This window comes from Pleurodeles waltl, chromosome 5, assembly GCF_031143425.1.
Source record: "Pleurodeles waltl isolate 20211129_DDA chromosome 5, aPleWal1.hap1.20221129, whole genome shotgun sequence".
Lineage (NCBI taxonomy): Eukaryota > Metazoa > Chordata > Amphibia > Caudata > Salamandridae > Pleurodeles > Pleurodeles waltl.
Window position 1 is genome coordinate 1,150,067,635 of NC_090444.1, and position 24,827 is coordinate 1,150,092,461.

General features: G+C 42.7%; 1 protein-coding gene across 9 annotated transcripts in view; it reads right to left on the reverse strand.

The window, feature by feature from the left end:
• The window catches only part of FAM184A (family with sequence similarity 184 member A), a 670,286-nt gene that overhangs the window by 372,579 nt on the left and 272,880 nt on the right, over positions 1-24,827 (reverse strand). For all 9 annotated transcript variants that reach the window (XM_069235390.1, XM_069235388.1, XM_069235387.1 and 6 more), the window contains one exon: positions 1,771-1,906. In XM_069235390.1, coding sequence (XP_069091491.1) covers positions 1,771-1,906 — 136 coding nt within the window. The remainder of the gene's footprint in view (positions 1-1,770; positions 1,907-24,827) is intronic.

The window sequence follows — 24,827 nt, forward strand, 5'->3', positions numbered from 1 at the left end:
GAACTATCATCTGGAAGAGTTTACCTGATCTGTCCCCTGTCAATTGGGATTACCTCTCAGTAGTGGCACAAAGACGTCCCTTGCTCTCACCCTTGATGAGTGCAGATCCACCATCAGCCAAGGACACGCTGCTGCTCTGATTTTGTTTGATCTGAAGCTTGCATTTGATACTGTGGACCATAACATTTTCTTGTGCCGCCTTGCCAGCGTGGTCCTAATGGTTCCATTCTAGCACAGTTGTCTTCCTTTTTGAAAGATTAGACCCAGACCATAGAGCTCCTTCCTTCCTGCTTGTCTCCTCAACCAGTTAATTGAAGGTTAACCCCAGGCTACAACCATTCTCCAATGTTGTTAAATATTTAAGTGTTTGCTTTGACCTGGCATATTAGATCTTTCCGTTGCATCACTATTTCTTACCATGACAACGCTCAGCTGTAGACCTTGACCATCAAGCTCCTCAGTCCAAGAGCAAGTGACTACATTACTGTCTGAAATAGAAAGCTGGACGTCTTCCAGTTTTCTCTAGCTTAATGACAACAAATCAGAAATGTTGCTAATTGGAAACAATACTGAAAGATGCCTTTACACCCTTTGGCCTATAACAATGGGAACTGCTCCTTCCCTTGTATATAAGGTCAAATCCTTTGGTGCTCCAGGAGTGCCTATTTCAGTCTCCTTTATCTTGGCCTACCTGACTGATCATTGATTCAAATACAAAGAATTCCAAATGTATTGTCCGGTTAGTCTACAGGCTAACGAAATAGGGCCATATCACCCACGCACGGATCCAACTACACTGGCTTCCAGTAAACCAAAGCAGGGACCTTTGTTTTATGCGTAGAGTCTTTCATAGTATTGAAAAATTGCCTTTTCATCACACTTCTCCCTCCAAAACGTAGTGAAACCTGATGTTTATGTTCCAACTCACAAATGCTGTTATCATGACCCAAAGGCTTCAGGTCAGGAGGATGTGATCTTTTCTTATTTGGTCTTCAACTCTGGAATCGCCTTCCTTTGGGCATTAAGTCCATTTCTTTTCACCTTACCTTCAGAAATACTTTTTTTTTTTTTTTTTTAAACAAAATTAACACAGTTTTCTTTCCTATGGTTTTAGTCTGTTCACTGATATTCCACGTGCCAAGATGCTTATGTCGGTGAACAAGAGCTTAAAAAATACATTCCCTACACTGCACTTACAATGTAAAGTGGGAGTCATTTTGTGAATTATTTTCTGCCGTTGGTTCTTTTGTTCCACGAATATTATTTACTTAAATTAATAATGCAATTATTTAAGTTCAAACGTAGTTCAGATCCAATATCAAATTTAACTTACTCATGATTTTTAGAACAATTTCCCCATATTAGTTGTAAACCTGAACACAGTCCTCGTAGTAAAATATTAACATCCTTCACTAAGAACTACGTGGTCCTTATGTGCTTCTCTTATGGGAAAAATATCTGTTGATGAATAATATACCATCCTAGCCGTCTTAATGTTCTAATAGAACTTAGGGAAAAAACGAAGGTTGGCTAAATAAAAACCTTTTGTCACATACTGCTCTTGAAATAGTTGTAAATGTGAGAGAAAAAATAAAGAAACCAACATTTATTGGGAAATTATCTCGCTATAATGCAACCCCCTTGCGTTCTAATGCATAATTTTACACAACACGTGAATGAATGGTTATGGCACAAAAGTAATTGTGAACCCTTACAGTACATCTGCTGTGGTGTCTGAAAATGTGAAGGCAGTGATACGAAAAGACATACTGGCTTTCAGTACAAGCTCTGTGGCTTGTTGTTGCAGTCGGTCTCTAGCAGATGCTAGCTCAGTTTCCACCTCCTTGTGTTTGCTGAGCAAAGATGATTCCTCCTGCTTGACATCATCCAGCTGTTTCTGAAGGACCTGAAAGTACATACAGAATTCATGAGGAAACCTGGATGCTGCTAAAATAAGCATACCGTAAGAAAAAAAACAATACAGGTATGGGCTGATGATACACTTTCCCATGAATGCTGCAGGGTTCGTTCAATAACATTTAGTAAACTTACCAGAAATTGGAATTCATAATTAAATCAATTCAGTCAGTCATTCTATTACGAAACCTCATACTTTCTAATGACATTGAGCCATAAAATGTCTATGCAGAAGTCTGGCAATTCTTTCAGGCAAAATTAACTGCCATTGCTCCACACTGAGCTTTACTTTGCAATGCTTCCAAAGAAAATTTTAGCAAAGGCAAAACGTGTTAAATTTTACTGTGGGCAAAAACTCAGATGCATGCGAAATGTAGTTTAGAATCCACTCATTTCCATGGTACTCTCCATTTTGTTGGATAATACTGGAAATAGGAAGTATTTCTTGCGCCCATTAAATAGCTCTTTGGGACAATGGTACCTACTGGGGTCACTAATTATACCACCCTATATGGGACACTCATTATCAGGGCCATAGTAAAGTGCACAAAATGGGGTAGAAAAACGAAAGAATATATTTTCAGCATTTAAGGAAAGAAATCTAATGTTTGCAGAACGTCTACATTGATGGGTTGTGCCTTCCTCCTTCCCCTTCTGAATTCCTTCTGTTTTAGTTTTGCATGCTTCTTGCATTAATCTCATCTTATTTAGCGCACTGTCAGTGCGATCCACAAGTAAAGCACTGCAAAATTGTTCCTCCATCTATTAGATGTTATCCGTAAATGCATTACTTGATAGCTTGCATTTTCTGAACCTAAATACAACCTTGATATCCAGTGAAACAAGATACATCAAAGTGCTTTTCAAAAGGATAAAACTGTTTTTTCAACTTCTTCAGAAACGTCAGTGGTAGTTTCACAAAAGTTAACAATAGAGCATAAAAATATATGATGCGTTCTGAAAGCTCATGAAGCAAATCAAATTTGCTGGAGTTAGTGATCAGCAAAAACTACAAGCTGAATAGATTTATCACTTACTACTTGCACCACTCATTTATGTATACCTTGTTGATCTTGTAAGTCTAGAATCAGTACAACACGCTTTGTATGCTGCAACCTCTAGTGTAACAGGGAGCAGAGAGCGATTACTGGTGTAGAGACATCTTGCTATAGCTGGATGGAATCAAATTACAAGCCGCAACTCAGAAAATGCACTTAGACACTTGGAGCGTCAAATGCAGCAGCAACAACAACAAGCTGATACGTGGAATAACTGAATTAATCTCAGCCACTGGCAATCGCTCAGGCCACATTCTAGTCCATCGTTTTTCACCCACTATGCCATCTGAGTTTAGACCCAGCCATATATAAATCAGTATTGACCCTGGTATAATGGAATCAGTCCAGCCTTAATTCCCAGGTCATGTACTCCCTGAACCAGAAAAAGGGTCTGATTAAACTAGGAAACACATGGTTAGTGAATGAAAGAGATCAGGTATATAAGGTTTTGATGTTAGGATGACAATGAAATGAAATTGTGTCACTTAATTTTTGTGTACTTTTTGTGTAATTGTAACAAGAGGAAACCTCAATTTCTTACTTATGCAAATTTTGCCTATCGCAAGTGCCCATCCCTGTGATTAGTTGTGTTGTGACTTGGCACCTGACCTACTGGCATACCAGCTTGCTCAGCCAAAACCATTTACATTTCTGTTACTTGATAAGACCGTCACATAATTCTCATAAGATCCATTATATTCTTCGTGATAATAAAGTCATTGTTGGTGAGAATTTTAGCCACGTGAAGGACTAGAAACCATGTATATTAAAGAGTATATATTTGTGCCCTATCTTCTTTTGGAAAGCTGGTCTCCATTGCCATTGTGGACATGCTGCCTTTTTATTACTTTTTGCGACTCACAGACTGCTAATTTTGTTGCTTACATGTTGGATATAAGTTGCCTGGGATGGAGACAATGTGAAAGGATGGCAGAATAAGAAAGGGGTGAGTTCAGGGAACTTGAAGATAAATGTGTGAAGAGTAATCCATGGAATCAGAGCAATGCACTCTGGAGGGAAGGCACAGTTGCAGAGGTCCTTAGTTCAATATCTCCTAAATGAGTGTTTAGCAGCCTCAACCTCTGTTAACATGACTGGGTATGTTTCGATTGCATGCGGCCAGTGGACAACCAACACAGCACACTCTGACCTCCCCCCTTACGCTCTCCCTGAGCCTTTCCCTTTCCCCACCCCAAGGGAATGAGGCTAGGGCAACAGGTGGTAGAGACCTAACCCCATTTCCCAGAACAAGTAAGGGTACATTGGGTAAAAGGGTAACCAGAGAATGAAAACAGAATAGGATTCCTCAAGAAGTCCTCTCACTCACATTATGTGCGGTGTGGTAGAAGTCGGTGTTGGTTTAGAATGTGCTTATTCTTAAATGAAGACTGAGGAACCCAATAACATTACCTCACCAGATCAGTGGTTGATCTTTCTGAATTAGAACGAAAAAGCAATGAAATGCCAGCAGGAATCTCATGTAAGAGATCATTAGGACACACAGGAGAAATCGAGGTACCAAATTAGTCACATGAGGGACAGGATATCAGCTTGCAACCTCACTGCACAACCTTCCCCAAAGCTTTACACCCAAATCACTAACACCCAGGAAGCTAGACAGAAGGATCGCTCAGAAATCCTGTGTTCCGCAATTTCAGCATTCCAGATAATCGTGCCAGTAGTAGCACCGAGTGGCAGTGCAGCATCCGCTGATAAGAAGACCAGGGTGCAACAAGCAGGAGTAGCACAAGTGGACAGAGTGCAAGCTAGTCCTGCATGTGGCAGTGCAGTAAATTGCAATGTGATGGACAGTAATAAGACAAGTGTGAGGACCTGATAAGAGACTTACACAACAATACCCCAAATTGCAATCTTTGGCAGGCTCCTAATCAGTGCCTTACCATTCCAAAGCACACTCTCAGCGTTATACTATTAACTGGTAAAGGCTGTGTCTGACTGTTGAAAAAAGGACTGGGACACAGATGTGTTCTTACTGAATAGGTGAAACCTGCCCTCTAGTGATGATGACAGGAAAAGCTTTTGTGTTCTTCCTAGTCACCCACATGTCCACATGTCCTATTACCGTTGAGCCAGTACACTGACCACGGAGAAGGAGGTTTAGGTCACATATATGTCCCCTCGTCTTCATCTGCTCTTTGGAATATTACTAAATAGCCTTCCACAAACCAAAGAAGAGCCCTGGAATATTAGGGCAGAATTCCAAACCAACGTTTGCGTGTTTTTATGCCTGGAGAAGGCTGTCACCAGTTTCGGCACTAAAGCCATTTGTCCTCTACAAACCCATAACATACAATAATACTGGTCAGATGTCAGGGCACTCACGAATAGCCTTCTTCGGATAAGTATCCACCATTTTAGGACAGTCCAAGAGGAGCCTATTGCTCCATACATGCTTTGATCCCGAAGACTAGAAAGGGCATGTACTGAGCAAAGTATAGGCCATTTCATGGTTTATTAATAGTGGTGGTAGTAGATCTGCCCTAAAACCCCTCGGGTCTCTTCACATCTATTGGGCATAACAATTGATGCAACTGGTGTTACAAAGATATGTGATTTGATTGAATCTAATGAAGAAACGTTCCTGTCTATCGCAATCGCCATTTTTTCCTAAGGCAGAAGAAGGAATCCGCCTAGTTACTGCTTCCCTTTTAAAACAAAAGCTTTTGATCCCCTCTATAAACATCTGCAATACTCATGCCAGATTAAAAAAAAATTACCATTTTGTGAAAGATGTGTGAGCCATTCATGGTGTCGCATGATCTATAGTTTCCCTGCTGTAGCCAACGCTGCTATCATTTTTATATGTATTCCGCCTTCAGTTATGTTTTATTTTTATTGATTTACGCTCTGCTTTCTTCTCTGTCACAATACACCCTTCGAGAAGTTGTTGTTCTGCTTTCTTATTCAGCGGCTCTGAAATGGCATGGACTCAGGTCCACAGGGTCATACAGAGCCAGCTTCTGCCTTTACACAAACTCTTCAGGAAGGTTTACGTTCTTAAGTGACTCTATTTTCATTCAGTATAATAATGATTTGTTAGTGACGTCAGATTTTGTAGACGATGCAAACGTCATTTCCTCTCTCTATTTAATGAACTATCCAAATGAGGACATAAAACTTCTACAGAAAAGTTGCAATACTGTTTGCCCCTTGTTAAATAGCTAGGTCCCAACAGCCCAGCAGGAGAAGGAAAGCTGTCTGCTGACCATATCCAAGCTATCTACGAGTTACACTATCCAGTTATTGTGTATTAAGTGTATACTTTGGCTACTGTAGTCAACTGATTCTTGATTATGCTAACAAAGTGAAACCTTTGCAGGATTAAGTGAACAGAGATATTTTGAAACCTTTGACTAAGTCCATGAAAGCTGGAAAGCAGTTATCCCTCTGAAAAATGAATTGTGCTCCGCAACGTTTTAGGTTTGCCTGATTATACAAACCTTTGCACTCTATATTTAACCAGGACCCTCGACCATGGAGACAAAAACGAAACATATATCGTCCAACTGCTGTGCTCTTGATGCTCAGGGAGAAGGGCTGCCTCTGTGCTTGCGTACTTTAGTGGCAGCTGCCTATATGGTTGAAGGGTCCGACAATATTGCTTTAGGGTCACCTCTGACTGTTGCTGTGCTTTATTCTTAATAGAACACAGGAAAATAAAATATCAAGGTCACGTGGTAAAACGAGAGTTAAACTGCCTGAAGAAATACCCTTTGCCATAATGTCAATGAGAGACATTGCAAAACGAAAGACTAAATTGAGCCCTTTGGATATTTTCTGGGGCAGAACAACAATTCTCCCATCCACTCCTCTATTGTCTCTATCTTTTGTTGGTTTGCATCTCTCTGAGAATGTTACTTTAGGGCGAGGCTGAATGATTCTATGCCATCTTGATACGAAACTATGCAATGGGCTTATGGTATAAGAAGTCGCTAGGGCAGTGGTTCCCAACCTTTTGACTTCTGTGGACCCCCCACTATATCATTACTGGAACCCGGGGACCCCCACTGAATCATTATTGAAATCTGGGGACCCCCCACTGAGTCATTACTGAAAGCTGGGGACCTAATCTGTTAATATTATTTAATTTTCTAAGCAGTCGTGGACCCCCTGAAGAAGCTTTGCGGACCCCCCAGGGGTCCCCGTACCACAGTTTGGGAACCACTGCGCTAGGGTACTGAAGGAATTGGATAAGTTGACTGTGAATGCCCTTGAGAGCATTACTAGCCTATAGTGGTACAAAGATTTTAGTTCTACAGAGCAAGATGGTGCTTTACTTAATTTTAACAGCTAACCTTGTCATTGGTTCCATTGTCTGTGCCGAGTGTTGTCTCCATATCTCCAACAACTCTATAAGGATTTATGAATAGGCCAATAAAAAACGCAAAAATGTTGATGACTTAAATGCTAATGACAATGAATTTGAGGGGTGAGACTGGTTTAGAGATGATATTTGAAGGTCAGGTAACTGAAAACATCGACAGTTGTCTTGATCATTGAAGACATTCTCCTGCTAATTTATATTCCTATCCGAGTCTGTGCTGCCACTGTAAAGAGTCTCACAAATGGCAAGGAAACTTCCCCACTTACTTCCTAACAGGCTATAGTAATGTTGATAGATTTGATGATGGTACTTTAGGAAGTCGGGAAAATGTAGGATGAGAAGTGTTCCAGCTGATGAATATTCAGTGTTTTGCTGATTGACATGGCTGCTCTATAAAATAGCACAATAAGGAGAGCTTGTGAAATTAAAAGACTTTGCATTATTTTAGTGTGCCATAACTGTAACCTGCAGCAGCCATGTTTTCTTGCTCATGCCTATAGGATGTGGAATCTCTGAGAATAGATGCATTGCGAGTGGGCACCAGAGAGATGAAGTTTCAAATCAGCTTGCCCAGTCAGTTGTTTACCTTTTTGTTAGTCGTGGAGGCCAGCCACTAATTCTCATAAGCACAGCTAGGCATCTGCTAGTATTCTTAGGGAGAATTTCATGTAACCAATACTAGAAACCAAGTGCGTGACAGAGTATATGTTTGGGTCCTTCCCAGTGCTTAATTAGCGGTGCGGGTTGCCTGTGGGGCTCACTGGCACTCATTTTTGGGGACTACTACTTATTTTAGCTCATCATATATTGACCGAGAGCAAGAGAGGAAAAAATATACAACGGGAAAGGAGGAAGAGAAAGACAGAAAAACCATCACAAATGTGGAAAGCAGGGACGGCAAGAGTGGGATAAAGAGGCAGGGAGCGTCTGGCAGTGGATTAAAGAGAGGTGAGGTGAATTTCAGAATATCTAGCCTTAGTATTTGGCACACCAACATTTAATAGTGATGGCTGTGGGCTTCTGTGCGGAACTGCGGCACATGCACTCATTCTTATACATGTTAGCACTGGTGCTGCCTTCTCTCAGAGAGCTTATGTCCATTGCCTATGAAGAGGGATCTACTTGTCGGTAATTTCTGTGACTCAAAGACTAGTAGTCTGTGTAATAAACACTTCACAGATTAATTCCAAACATATGTCTGCAAAGTGTTTATTGCAAACACTCAAAGAGCAACAACATGATAAAGGTTTGGCTGAGGAATTGATAGTGATGATATTGGGCAGTAAGAGGGTGGATGTTGGACCAATCAATGAAATGAAGAGTTGGCATTCACAGAGGTGTGAAGGAGGAAGTGGTAAATAAATCACAGAAGATGAGGAGATGAAGGCAGTGCCTATAAGGTTTTCAAATGAGGGACAATCAGAAATAAGCAAACTGAGGATAAGGAAACAAAAAAAAACTAGTTACTTACCTGTACACTGTGGTTCTCCAGTATTGACATCTTTCATAGATTCACATGCTTGAATCTTCCTCATCATCATGGTGGGAGCCCCACACTATTTTATAATAAGCAGTACCAACAGGTCATAGAAAATCAATTGACATTGTTAACCAATTCACATTGTTCTAAAAGACCCAAACTTAAGCCAATCAGAGGCTGGATCCATGACCACTTCACCCCTGCAGAGCCACCATACCTCAGATTTCTTAGCATAAGTTTGGATATACAGTATATGTAGAGGTATGTATATCTGAGATATTAGAGTGGTATGCCTAAATGGGGAGGTGGATGGGTTGCATGTGACTCTATGAAAGATGTCAATACTGGAGAATCATAGTGTACTTGTGAATAACTAATTTTTTCTCCATTAATGAATCTTTCATAGAATCACATTCTTGAATCATAATAGCTAGCAGTAGATAATCCTACAGCGTTTAGGCAGCTGAGACTGAATAAAAGGTATTTATAGTAGGCTTCAAAGCATTGTGATATATAACACAAGGTAGCAGACAATTGGAAGAAATAAAAGCAGGTAAAAAAAATATATACATATATACTTATAAAACTTTCAACAATAATACTAACTATAAAACAAGGTGTAATAACATGAGTACCTTAGTTAAAAAGATTGCGTAGAACTGCCTGTCCGACAGCTGCATCAGCTTTCCACAATGATTCCAAACAATAATGCTTGGTGAAAGTGTGCGCATTGGACCAAGTTGCTGCTCTGCCACTATCTGGAAGCAACACTCCAGCGAATTAGGCAGTGGATGCCACCATCTTTCTAGTCGTGTGCCATCACATTCTTGGAAAGCGGTCTTCCCGTTTTGTCGTGACAAAAAGCAATAGCTGATGATATCCAACGTACAATGCTGCATCTAGAAGGTGCGAACCCTTTTCTTGGAGGTGCAAAAGAGATAAACTTTTGATCAGATTTCCTGAAAGGTTTTATCTGGTGGATGCAGAGTTTTAAGCAAGTGAAGAGCCTTCTACAACTCCAAAGAAGGGTCTTTGAAATATGTTGCCAAAATTATTGGTTCATTTAGATGGAAGAATTAAGGAATCTTAGGAATTAATTTTGGATTTGTTCTCAAGAGTACCGTATCATTCTTGAACTGCAGAAAAGGCTTGGAGATAGAAAAAGCTTGAATTTTGCTAACCCTGTCTGAAATGAGGCTACTAGAAGGGCCGTATTCCATGGGACATACTTCATGTCTACCTTATGATTGGTTTCGAAGGGTGGCTTCATTAGTTGGGACAGAACCGTATTTCACTGCACAGTTGTACCTGGTGGTTTTATTGGTGGGAAGGCCCTGAAAAGTTTATTTGTTTAGTTGTCTGAGATTCAGGACCTGCCTCCATTTCCTGGACTTTTTCTGTATTAGGAAGAAGTTTAAATACAATCCTCTGCCCCATTGCCTGTAAGCAACTTCTTCTATAACTGCTTTTAAAAAAGGACTCGTAATATCCTTTTATAGGAGAGAAAGATGTTGATGTGCCCTTTTGCATGGCTGATGGTAAGAAGGCTTTTACAGGAATTCCAGAGTGTGACCTTGACGCATGATATCCCATACCCATTTGTCGCTGGTAACTTTCACATTGGTCGAGAAAGACTGAGAGGCGATGGTTCAGATACTGCCTATGGTGGTGCGAGGTGACTTGTGCTATAGAACTGTCACTGTCTTCTTGAAGAGTATTGTCCTTTTCCTCCCACTGATGGTCTTTTTCTAGCTGGCTGTTTAGTATATGCAGTCCGGAGCCTCTGTACTGGTGATGTTGCGACATATTGTTGTCGATAGCCCTGTTGTGCATCCGGCTGGTACCTGAATGATTGGAAGGAGGCCCTCTGTGCGTATTGTCCTTTTCCTCTTCCACCACAAAAAGGTTGAAAACATTTTTGTTGGAGCGTGCCTAAGAAATGCGCTGTGTTGGTGTCTGTCTTGATTGCCTGAAGGGCATTATCCACATCCATCCCGAACAAATTCTCTCCATCAAGGGCATGTCAAATAGCTTAGCCTGTACCTCAGAGTGAAGTGATGTGGCCTTCAGCCATCTTTGTCTGCGTAGGACTGCTGTTCCTGCCATTTGTCTAAAGGTGACCAAAAATAAGTCCATTGCTGAGTCAATGATCTCAAAGGAAGTCCTGGCATCTTCCTGCTGAATCTCTTTGGCTTCCTTCTTTTTGTCCTCCAGCAAATGATCAAGAAGCAGAGCCAAATCTGACCACATTTTGCTGTCATACCGAGCTAGAATAGCCAATGCATTTGATACTCTGATGGAGGTGGCTGACACTGCTTCAAAACGCTTGCCTATGTTGTCTAATCTACGCCCTTCCTTGTCTTGGGGTGTTGAACAAGGGATAGATGGGCTCCTTGAACGTCTTTGAGCTGCCTGCATCCCCACTGAATCTGCTCTATGATGACCTATCAAGCAGGCTTGTGAGTAATCTGGAGCCTTATATTTCTTGACAATCCTTGGAACCACAACCACAACAGACGCTGGATTTTTCAGACATTTCAGACCTTCCTCTCATAATATGATCTAAAAGTAGGATGGAATGAACAGATTTTCTTATGGAATCTTTAAAATAATATAGAAAGCACTTTGCTTGCTGGTTGTGGGGTGTAAAAGAGTAGTCACCTTCCTAGTAACTGTAAGTGTCCTTGCCATGCTTGTCACCATTATCTTCGGAGTCCTGATATTTCACACGCAGCTGCAAAGGGCTGAATGAATGGCCCGAAAATAACCCTGGCTTCTGATTCCTCAGTAGCTAGAAGATTGGCAGGAGACAGTGGGGCTATCTTGCTGGGAGATGTCAAAGCTGGTCTTAGCTGTTCAGAGATGAATGTTGTAGTTTTTATTCTCGTCGACAGGGTCATGGACGGTACCGTCGATGATGCAATATCCTTTGACACTGGCTTCTTTGATAGTGATTTGAAAACTGCCGTCAGCAGAGCGGAAACTGTAGCTGTCGACGGAGCGGTCGTCTATGGGGTAGGCATCGTCGCTGTTGATGGCGAGGTGGTGGTGGTCGTCAGAGCTGCCGTCCATTAAGCAGTAGTTGTTGTAGTAGTAGTCATCACCATAACCGTCTTTACAGAAACAATAGCCATGACTAAGTCTTTGCAGATGCTGCTTTTCTCAGTGACGGGTCCGTCAAAGGTCTCACTGTCGTCAATGAGGATGTTTTTTGAGGAGTGACAAGCACAAAAGAGGAAGATGAGAGAGATTTCCTCCGTTCAGATTTCTTAGACAGGTCCTTATATCCAGTTTTCAACCTTTTAGAGTCTTTAATATATGAGGCTGAGCCTTCATTGTTATGTTTTTTAGGTTTTTACGAGCGACTAGGACCTTCCTCCTCCTAAGATCCAGAATGAGACCTAGATTATTTTTTTCTTTTGCAGCCATAACAGCAACCTAGTTTCCCTGTCCTTAAGTTTTTGCAGAAAAAGTTCTTCAGTGTTTACAGTCCTTGGGCACATGGTTCGGGTGGCAGCAATAGAGGCACTCCTTATGAGGGTCTTCAGAAAAGTCTTGCTTTTCCACAGGATCTACATGTCCTGAAAAACCACTTCTTAGATCTCTCAGACATGGCAAGAAAAAACGTTTAGTACCTCAAAGATGACTCCAAAAGGTCCTGAACAGTAAAAGAGGGGTGAAAAGTTCCCAAACCGTAGCAACTGAGCAGAGCTCAGGGAGACTCCCTCAAACACAACATGCGATTAGAATTCTGAGGTATGGAGGCTCTTCAGGTGTGAAGTGGTCATGGGTCCAGCCTCTAACTGGCTGAAGTTTGGCTCTTTTAGAACAATGTGAATTGGTTAACAATGTCAATTGATTTTCTATGGTCTTTTCATGTACTGCTGGTACTGATTATTTTAAAACACCATGGGGCTCCCACCATGATGATAGGGAAGATTCAAGCATATGAATCTATGAAATCTTCAATACTGGAGAAAGGATGATAAAATTGGCAATAATACCATACAAAATTTGATTATTAAGGTTTATACCTAAAACCTTTTATACTTAAATACAGATAAAATATCTAATTTCAATAACATAGATACCTATTTATCTACATTTGTGACAGAGAAAAAGTAAGCATTTAATATTACAACCTTGGTTCTCTATAGCTGCATATATAGGAAGGTTTACAGGCTAATAGCAAGCTATTTGCATCCCATTATCTTCTAGCATCAATTTATCTTACCAGGGAACTTACTTAAAACAATATGATCAACTATTTGACATATTAACATTGCTGCACATAATGTGGCCAAATATCTCTTTTTCTAAGAGTAATTACATGTATATCTATGCAGTGTCTACAGCCCTCAAATAGACAGTCTAGAGGTAATCGATCAGTTCCATGATTAACAAAGCAACTGTACAATGCATTTTGGAGTAAGAAACTAGAAATTAGTTTAAGCTATATTTAGTCTGTGTGCATTCTTTGCTCAGGGCTCAAACTGGACTAATAGGCCATTTGCACATATGTTCCCTATTAGACTAGCATGGCAAGAAGTTTATAATAGCCTGTATCATGTGTAGAACTCTTCTTCTGCACTGATACAAATACTGACCCCCTACTATTGTACGATAACATTTTTAGCTGTTTATATAATTCAAACAATAGTGCCCAACAACATGGGAAGAACTTTAATATTGCATTACACCAGCCACCTGGACCACTGGTCTGAAAGATCTGGCAAATTGTATCTTTTTCCATATTTAAATATCTGACTACAATGATTCATTCATTGAGGGCATCATTGCTAAATAATTGAACAAATGCAAAAGATATAGGACAGGTAAAGCACTAGACAAAGCAGATCAGGATCAAATTCTGGAGAAATTTAAGCCAAGATCAGAGGAGTTACCTCCATGAAATCAGTATCCTGACACTAAGGTGAATGGTTCCTCACTTCTTTCTTTTAATAAATGGGTCTCCTTTCCCTTCCTGCTGACTCCATACTATGTCTGTGCTGGTAATTATTGTAGTATGCCTCGATCATTCATTAGTTAGAGTTGGTGAATCCTCTTTGTAAGATAGCTGTTGTGATGTACTCTTTCCTTTCTTTCTTTCCAGTAGATGTGTGCTGGAAATGTGCCCTTTCTGGAGGATCCCCCTGTGTTTTGGCTTTATACTAAACCCTATTTTTGCTTCTCTGCATTTTACCCCTGCTAATCAGTGGTAGAAAGCTTGTGCTTCGCCTTTCAATATTGTAAAATTGGTATACTCCTGGCTGGTAAATGTCATTTACTTTTAAGTCCCTAAATTATATGCTACCAGTGGGCTGCAGCAATCATTGTGCCATCCACTGGAGAAGGACTGAAAAACCTGTCTCCAGGCCTACCACTGTGCACTTTTACGTTGCATTTTTGACCTATCAAAATAGCCCCTTTCAACAGGCCTAAACCTTCCTTTGAAGGGGGGCATGGTATTTAAAACTAGGACATGTAAAAGTTTAAGGTTCAACATAACCTAACGGAGAAAGGGTCCTAAAAGTTAATTCACCTTAGCAGGGTTAGCTGTTCCATGGGAAAGCAGGGGGATGGAACTTTTAAATTAATAAATGTTATCTCCGACTAGAAAACAGATCAAATTAATTTTTTTGACTTTTTGAAATATTTTTTACAAGCTAAGTCCACTGGTGAAGTCTAATTTGTTTCTTTAAATTTTTGCTGAAGTTTAGAGGAAAATGTCTGAAACATTCCAAAAATTATACATGGTGATACATTCCATCATATGATTGTATAATATATGCAGGAGCAGATCAGTCATTACTCTAGCCACCAATAAAAATCACAATCTGTCAAAGGGGGTTCAGTCAAAATAGATGGTCCAAACTTAAGACAATAAAAAACAGAGAAACACATTAAAGAACAGAAAAGGAAAGGAAATATAGAAGGAGTCTAGGAGAAAGATGGCAAGCAATTATTGGTAATAAAGGTGGGAGAAAAGAGTTGATAATCACAGCTGCAGCTGTCTTTTTTCACAGTGTTTTGATTTCTTTCTGGGTAAAGGTCTAATTTATGTTACCATTTATTATTAAAAGTGCTGCTAAGCGAAATAGTGTCCGAGATCCTAATAAAGTATACCCAAGCCCATCAAGTGTGATCTAATACTGTATGTTCCTGGAATTTTTCCAATGAGCTAAAATAGTTTTGATCCCAATGTAGAGGTACGTAAGATATTGGTCCCAGGTGTTGTTATAGTTTTAGTAGATTTGCTGGCAATGTACTTAAGGAGACAAAGGTATGGCTTATTGAAATTTCAATGTTAAATATTTTGTTAAAAGCCTCTTATATTTGCAACCAGAAGGGTTGTATGTGTTTGCAGTAAAAGAGTAAGTGATCCAGGTCACCCAGCCAGACTACATAAGGCCAACATAAGTCTGAGCCCGTCAACTCCAGTTTGTATAGTCACGTCGGAAACCAGAAGACTTTCGTACGACCCAGTATTTACATTGCTACATAACAGGAGCTATTTTATATCTTAATAGCGAGTCCCACATTTCATCCCAAGAAGTGGGTGACAGAGATGTAACATTATTGTGGAAGCAAGAATCCATCCATTTGTTCTAGATGGCTTAGTTATTTGGTACAGACTTCATTTGCAGAGTTTTATATAATGCAGATGCAATTTGAGGTTTGTAGTTTAAGGCAGTCTGCTGAATGGGCTTGGCCACGTTTCCTCATGGCAACTTTTATCTTCAAGAAGCTATGAAAGTCAAAATGTTGTAGTCAGAATCTCTCTCATGTTAAAATAGACTGGATTTTTATTATAGAGAAATTTTTTGATAAAAAGAATGCCAAGAGTAGTCCAGTCTTTCCAGAAGGTCTTAGTGAAATCTATTTTAAGGAATGAGTTCAGCCACAGTTATACTAAGACTGATCTCTGTAGTTTATTGTTAAAACAGGTATCCAAAGTTTTGATAGCTGACAGCGAGACTTTGATTATCAAAAAAAAAAGTGAGGGACTTGAATTTTTTTATCTGTAAAGTACTTATCAGGGACACTGGGCTGACATTCAACTTCAATGTTGACCCAGGGAGCTTGGGAAGGAGAGCTGATATTTAGCCACAAACTGGCTTGTCTAGACAGGAAGACAGTTTGGTAGTGTGTGAAATTTGGGAGGCCCAGGCCTCATTTTGTTTTGTTAAATTGTAGTTGTTGTAATGAGATTCTCACACGTTTCTCTCGCCAGAGGAAGAAGGTGATTATCAGGTCAATCGATTTGTGTAAAGAATCAGTGTTTCATACGAAATGGGCTTAGGATAAAACTAATTTGTGGAGCAATCATAATTTTAGCTATCTCTATCCAGCCCCACATTGTGATATGTTCAGGTAACCATGTATCTCCTAACCTTTTTATTTGGACTAGTAAGATATCTTCAATGAGCGCTCTAGTGTCCTCAAACATTTGCGTAAATTCAGTACCTAGCTATTTTAATTTGGAGCGCTGCCATTTATGTTTAATTGCATAGCTATGTTCCGTAGACACAGTATGTTAAGCGGAAAGATTTCAGTTTTTCCCTGTATAGAGAATAGCCGGATCCTGTGGCATATTGAGTGCCTGTAGAAAGAATTTCAGGTATAGCTGTGCTTGCCTTGCTGGAAGAAATCAGGACATTGTCTGCATAAGAAGCCAATTTCTGGACTCCACAGGCAGTTTATGGCTTGGAGTAGTTGTTCTATTGCATTAAAAAAAAAAAAAGGGACACGGGCATCATTGTCTAGTGCTTTGTACAAGAAGAATAAGTTATTTACCTTCGGTAGCGCTTTTTCTGGTGGATACATTAACTACCTGTGGATTCCTCACCTAAAGAATTCTCCCCTCGCGCCAGCTTCGACAGAAATTTCTTCTAGCTCTGCACGTCGACGATGACGTCACAATAGCCCGACTCCACGCGACGCCGTATGACGTCATCTAGGCAATAAGAAGCCCTCGTCGATGTGCAGACGTCAGTTATCACCATTTTTTACATGCCTTAGAGGCGAACAGGTGCAAATTTGACCTTGAAGAGAACATAATCACATCCAAAGAAGTGAAAACGCAACATTTATTACACTAAAAATAATAAGAAATTAAATATGTCAGTCAAAATCAATCATGAGTACTTGAATTATCAAGACCAGAGAAAGAAATACACATATACATGCTATAACTATATACATGAATCAGCCATATATATATATATATATATATATATATATATATATATATATATATATATACAAGACAATTGGCGCTCACCCAAGGATTTCGTGGAACAACCTTTCAGGCAACGGGGAGGCGGGTGGGACCGTGAGGAATCCACAGGTAGTTAATTATCCACCAGAAAAAGCGCTATCGAAGGTAAGTAACTTATTCTTCTGATGGATACACCTACCTGTGGATTCCTCACCTAAAGAATAGAGTCCCAAAGCAGTACTACCTCCGGAGGTGGGTGCCTGAATGGTTAAACCAAGAAATCCTGCAGCACCGAGCGAGCAAAATGACCATCCCTCCTAACCTCAGAATCCAAACAATAATGTTTGACAAAAGTATGGAGGGATGCCCAAGTTGCTGCCTTGCAGATGTCAACCACAGGAAAACCCCTACCTAAAGCCGAAGAAGCAGCCTTAGCTCTGGTGGAATGAGCACGAAGCCCCACTGGTGGTTCTTTCTTAGCTAAGGAATAACAAAGCTTGATACAGAGAATGACCCACCTGGATAGCGTTCTCTTGTGGACTTCTCTGCCTTTCCTCTTCCCCACGTATCCAACGAAGAGCTGATCATCTTGCCTGAACTCCCTTGTCCTGTCGACAAAGAAGCTCAATGCTCTTCGTGGATCCAGTCGGTGGAGCCTCTCTTCCTCCTTGGATGGATGAGGCGGAGGGTAAAAGGAAGAGAGAGTAATAGACTGCCCCAAGTGAAAGGGTGTAACAACCTTCGGGAGGAAAGTCGCCTTGGTCCTTAACACCACTTTCTGCAAAGAAGGTACGACCCCACTCCTCCCTGCTTGTTTATATACCACATCGCGGTAGTGTTGTCCGTCAGAACCTGGACTGACTGACCGCAAATGGATGGGAGAAAGGCCTTGAGAGCCAGACGTACTGCCCGCAATTCCAACAGATTGATGTGAAACCTCTGTTCCAATGGAGACCAAAGCCTTTGACCTCCAGGTCCCCCAGATGAGCTCCCCACCCTAGTGTGGAAGCATCCGTTACAACTGTGGCCACCGGCAGAGGCAGCGAGAACGGCCTTCCTTGCGACAGGTTGCCGACTGCAGCCCACCATTTGGAGATCCACCGCAGTGTCTCTGGTGATCGTAATCGAATCTTCGAGATCCCCTTTGTGCTGAAACCACTGCCTGCGGACGCACCACTGAAGAGCCCTCATGTGCCAGCGTGCATGAGTGACCAGCAGAATGCAAGAAGCGAACAGACCGAGCAGACGAAGGACCTTGAGGACTGGAACTACCGCTCCATTTTGAAACATTGGAATCAATGCCTGAATGTCCTGAACCCGCTGGGGCGGAGGAAAGGCCTGATTCAATGTCGTGTCCAGTACTGCCCCTATGAACAGGAGGTGTTGAGAGGGCTCCAGGTGAGATTTGGGCACATTGATTGAAAAACCTAGGTCGAACAACAACTGAGTTGTCGACTGCAGACGCACGAGCTCCGGAGTCCTGGATTTGACCAACCAATTGTCCAGATAGGGAAACACCGCTATCCCGATTCTTCTGAGCTCAGCCGCTACCACCGCCATCACCTTTGTGAAGACTCGAGGTGCTGAAGTAAGACCAAACGGGAGGACCGCAAACTGATAATGCTGCGATCCCACCACAAACCGGAGATACTTCCTGTGCGATTTGAGGATCGGAATATGGAAGTACGCATCCTGCAAATCGACAGACACCATCCAATCTCCTTCGTTCAACGCCAAAAGAACCTGTGAAAGGGTCAGCATTTTGAACTTTTCCTGCCTGAGGAACCAATTCAAAATCCTCAAGTCCAGAATTGGTCTCAACCGACCATCCTTTTTGGGGATCAGGAAGTATCTTGAATAACAGCCCTGACCCCTCTCCTGCTCAGGAACCAACTCTACTGCGCCTTTTGACAATAGGGATAACACCTCCTGTTGCAGTAACAGAAGATGGTCTTCCGAACAGAAGGATGGGCAGGGAGGGAAGGGAGGAATGAACTCCCAAAAGGGAAGAGCGTACCCTCTCTTCACCATGTCGATGACCCAAGAGTCTGATGTTATAAACTCCACATTGGAAGAAATTGGGCAAGTCTCCCCCCTACCGGAGACAAGTGAACAGGGAGTGGTGGAGGACTAAGGCTGCTTTCCCTGCTGCACCCCTCCCGAGGAAGAGGAAGAGGCAAAGTGCTGCTGGGTGGCTCCTCTTGTACGTACTCTGCCCCTGCCCCTAAAGGATCTATAAGGCAGGGAGCGTGCAGATTGTTGTTGTGCCTGGAACCTGCCACGAAAGGAGGAGCCACGTCCAAAACCCCTAAACTTCCTATATGACCTAAAGGTAGAGGAAGTGGCTGCCTGAAGTCCTAACAACCTCGCTGTGGCTCTGCTCTCTTTGAAACGTTCAAGAGCAGAATCTGCCTTTGTCCCAAAGAGTTTTTCCCCGTCAAAAGGCAGATCCAGAAGAGTTGCCTGCACATCCCTAGAGAAGCCTGATGAGCGCAGCCAAGCCTGACGCCTAGATACTATGGATGTACCCATAGCCCTTGCCACAGAGTCTGAGGTGTCCAACCCAGACTGGATCACCTGGGTCGCCGCCACCTGAGCGTCCGCTAGCAAATGCAACACCTCTTGTGACAAGTTTGGATGACCTTTTGCTTCCTCCATAAGGGCATGAATATAACGTCCCAAAATGCAGGTTGCATTGGTCGACTTTAAGGCCATACTGCATGACGAAAAGGCCTTCTTTGCAGCGTGGTCCATTTTCTTTGACTCCCTCTCCGCAAGGGTCCCGGGGAACGAACCAGGGGATGACCGGGAGGAGGATGATGCCTGAACAACCAAACTCTCTGGAGTTGGATGTTTGGAGAGGAAGTCCAGGTCACTTGGAGCCGCACGATAGCGCCTTGCTACCGCCCTGTTGACAGTTGTAGAAGTCACAGGTTTCCTCCAAATGTCCTTGATGGGGTCCAGGAGAGCCTCATTGAAGGGCAAGAGAGGCTCTGCCACCACCGAAGCCGGATGCAGCACTTCCGTCAAAAGGTTCCTTTTCACCTCATCAGCCGGAAGAGGAAGATCTAAAAAGTCTGCAGCCTTCCTTATTACTGCATGAAAAGATGCAGCCTCTTCGGTATACTCCCCAGGGGAAGCCAAATCCCATTCAGGGGAAGTGTCAATACCACTTGGGATGTCCAGACCCTGAAAATCACCTGAAGGCTCCAAGATTTCGCCTTCCTCCAGATGTTGTCTGCTATATTCCTCCTCCTCCAGGAAGCGCAAGGCTAGTCATCTGGACCGAAGTCTGGATTCGAGTCCCGGCGTCGATAAGGCGTCGGCCGACGCCAAAGATCTTCGCCGGCGCCGTTCCTCGGATCCATCCGACGCCGGACCCTCCAGCGCCACAGGCACCTTGACTGTGGACTGGATCCGTGGAGAATCCACCGGTGCCGGAGTAGCAGACGTTGTAGGCGTTGCAGGTCTCCTGGGCAACGCCAAGGGCATTGGCGCCGCAGCGGCACCAGAAGGCAAACATGGCATGAAGGGCGTCGGCTTGTAAGGACCTGGAGCACCCAAATTAAAAGCCAAAGGGCCCAACGGACCCACATGCCCTCCACCAGGCGCCATGGTGGAAAAGATATTGAACATGGCATTTAAAAATGCCGCAGGATCCGTACCTGGCACCGGGAAAGCTGGGTATGTTTGCGGTGTCGGCGCCGGCATAGAAGCCGATGATGGGCCAGGCAACTCCTGCTCCGGAGAAGCCGCCGGTTCTTGAAGAGGCTCAACTTCAAACACCGACAAAGGTGAAGCTGGAGTCGTAGGAGGCGGAGGAGTGATGGTCGGGCTAATATCCCACGTCGGATGGCGCCGAGCTGATGGAGATGCAGATCTGGACCTGGACCTGGACCGACCTCAATTCGATCGGCGCCAAGAGTCGTGACGGCGCCGAGAGTCTCCATGACGACGATGAGTCCTCGAAGATTTCGAAGAGGACTCTCTATGATGCCGCCTTTCCTTCCTCTTCTTGGAACGGGCCAGGAACAATTTAGCCTCTCTTTCCTTAAGCGCCTTAGGGTTCATGCGCTGGCTGGAACCGCATGACTCGACCTCATGGTCGGAACTAAGGCACCATATACAATTTTCATGGGGGTCAGTGACCGACATCCGACCACCACACTGGTTACAAGGCTTAAAGACAGATTTTCTTGGCTGCGACATAGTAACCCCAGATGCGCAACTGTAGCTCCCTGTTAACCTCGAAGAAAAAACGTTATTCGAAGGCACGGAAAAAAGGGAACTGACGTCTGCACGTCGACGAGGGCTTCTTATTGTCTAGATGACGTCATATGGCGTCGCGTGGAGTCGGGCTATTGTGACAAGATCGTTGATGTGCAGAGCTAGAAGAAATTTCCATCGAAGCTGGTGCAAGGGGAGAATTCTTTAGGTGAGGAATCCACAGGTAGGTGTATCCATCAGAAGGAATTTTTTGGACAGATGACTACTGATTTTAATGCGGGATGAGGATTTGTAATATAGGGACATTGCCATACGACAAAATCTTTCACCTAAGTTGAATTTTTAGAACACTGCGGTAAGGAAAGGCCACAACACCTTGTCTAATGCCTTCTCTGCATTCAGACCCATGGCTACAGATGGAGAAGACATCAATTTAGCTTTTTCTAAAACGTGACAGAAAGTATGAATATCATATGTAGTAAGTCACCCTTTTACAAAGCCAGTCTGAGAAGAGTGTATTCAAGAGGGAAGATTTTTTTCCAATATTAGCACTAATATTTTTGCATAAATGTTATAGTCCATATTGAGCAAAGATATTGGTCTATCATTTTTTCATTATACAGGATCTTTTCTTTCTTTAGGGTTCACTATAATGTGCACTTCTGAGGCTGCACCCGTTAGTTTACCTGACATTTCAAATTTATCAAGTAGATCCATAAGTTCGGGTATTGAGTTATCTTGATAGCATTTGTACAAAATGGCTAGGAACCCATCTGACTCCCCTGAGCTTTTTTGGTTTTAAGTAATTTTATGGCTATTACATTCTCTATGCTCTTGATCTTCTTACTAAGATTGGTAGCCACTTCATGCTTCAATTGTGGTAAGGTCATCTTATCTAAATACTGTTGACAGTTATCAATGCTATCTGTAGAGTTAACACAACTAGAGTTATATAAGTCAGTATAAAAAGCGAGAAAAGACTCTAAAATATTTTCTTGGTTAACCTAAAGATCGCCCTGTTTATCTCTAAAAGCTGGAATATGAGATATGTGTTGTGTCTTTAAGCGTTCAAACTAACACCTTACCCTGTTTATTGCATTCCATAAAATTACTAGCATGCATTTTATTCAATGACACCTGGTCTCTTTCATTTATTTAAAATGTTGTTAAACCCCTATTTAAGTGGTTTTATTTTAGCGGTAATATTTTGGTTCCTCAACAGAGATCTTTCAGTTTTCCATATTTCAATTTGTGATTCTAAAATAATTAGTCTTGTGTTCATATTTTTATTTTTAGTTGCCGTAATATTCAATATTTCTCCTCTGATAGTTGTTCTCATCGTGCTCCAGATCACTTCCATTGGCATATCTGGAGTCATATTGATGTGAAAGAACAGGAATATGGATTGAAAGATCCACTCCTTGGAGACTGGGTCACCAAGAGTGGAATCGTTCATTCTCCATGAAGTATTTTCAAGCCTTGGTTTAAACAGATTTATATCCAAGGTGATACAGTCATGGTCGGTCAATATGGTCAATGATGGGTTTGGAAACCAAATTAGTTCAATTTTTGCTAGTTAGTATGTAACCTATTCTGGACACGGCGTTGTGAATGTGGGAGTAGAAAGTAAAGTTGCTGCCAGAGGGGTTATGCAGTCTTCAAATGTCAGTTATACCAATTTCATCGCATAATTTGCACATTTGCAAATGTGAGCAATTAGGCCTATAGAGACAGTGGGAAAATCTATCAAATGAAGTATCATAAGGGAGGTTAAAATCTCCACCCAAAATAATATTACCATTGCTGGGTAACTCACTTAATTTTTGGTGTAGTGTGACCCGAAATGAGGGCTCATTAGCAATGGGAGTATGAGGGTGAAGCAGGCATGACTATGAATCCAAGAGTGTTGAATACCACCCACCTCTGTATCTTCTCCTCTGGTGTCTTGACGTATACCCCAAAAACCATGCCTAATGGAGTATAAGTGAGTTCAACAAGCTTTTTACAGAGGTCTTTAGAGTCTTAGGTCATCATAGATTTTGGAGTGACTCAAGTGTGATCGTCACGTTTGCTGGGCCCACAAAGGAGAAAGGGATGCTCAAAGATCTCAGATCTGATCTAAGGGTCAAGAACTCCTTTCTTCGATCCACCATATGTTTAGCATAGTCCTGTGAGATCCCAGTTTTATGACCATTTCAGACCAATATCTTATTGATACCTCAGGAGTCTGAAGATCAGGGGCCCTGGCTTTCAAGAAGTGTAGGAGTTTCTTGAAAAGATCCTAAGTACCCTCTCAATCTCAAGTCCTTTTTGGAATGAGTTCTCTAACATTTGAGGGAGCTAGGCATCGAGGAAGGCCACACAAAATTAGGCCTAATTTTCCAATTTCTCAGGCAGGCCAAAGATTTACAGATTATCTCTCCTATTTCTCTCTTCCAGTTCAGTTATGGCTCTATTCAAAGATTTCATTTTTCGTGACATGAAATCATTTTTTTCATCATTACATTCTGACTGTCTTCCATTTTACTAATACTCGACACCGCTTTCTTTAGTCTTTTCGTCAATGCCGTGAGATCATGTTACAGACCAGCCATTTCCATTTTTAAGCACTCCATATTTATTTACTTTATTACACTGTGAGTGATGGTGCCATAAGTTGAGCCATTGTAGAATAAAGCCCATGTTGCTGGGTCTATATTGTTTACCCTTAAAAGGAGAGTATTGGTGAGGTGTGTCCTTTTTGGGGGAGTTTTTGGCCTACTTTTTGGACTCTGATTCGTTGGCGCCTTTTCCCTCTTTGTGATCTTTGTCTTTGAAATCAGCCACCCTGGTACACTCTAGACAGGTTGTTAGAGGTCCAGACTGGTATAGGGAAATCAACAAGACAGACTAAGGGAGTCATTCCGACCCCGGCGGGCGGCGCCCGCCGGGCGGAAACCACCCAAACACCACCCGCGGTCAAATGACCGCGGGGAGCATTCTGACTTTCCCGCTGGGCCGGCGGGCGATCTTCAAAAGATCGCCTGCCGGCCCAGCGGGAAAGCCCCAGCAAAGATGAAGCTGGCTCCGAATGGAGCCGGCGGATTTGCTGGGGTGCGACGGGTGCAGTTGCACCCGTCGCGATTTTCAGTGTCTGCCAAGCAGACACTGAAAATCTTAATGGGGCCCTGTTAGGGGGCCCCTACAGTGCCCATGCCAGTGGCATGGGCACTGCAGGGGCCCCCAAGGGCCCCACGACACCCGTTCCCGCCAGCCTCTTCCTGGCGGTGTAAACCGCCAGGAACAGGCTGGCGGGAAGGGGGTCGGAATCCCCATGGCGGCGCTGCATGCAGCGCCGCCATGGAGGATTCCCTGGGCAGGGGAAAACCGGCGGGAAACCGCCGGTTCCCCTTTTCTGACCGCGGCTTTACCGCCGCAGTCAGAATTGCCCCGGAAGCACCGCCAGCCTGTTGGCGGTGCTTCCTCTGCCCTCTGCCCTGGCGGTTACAAACCGCCAGGGTCAGAATAAGGGCCTAAGTGCCCAAAAGATGTTAGCTCCCAAAAGTGCTAATTTCGGGAGTAGTAATCATACTCCCCGAG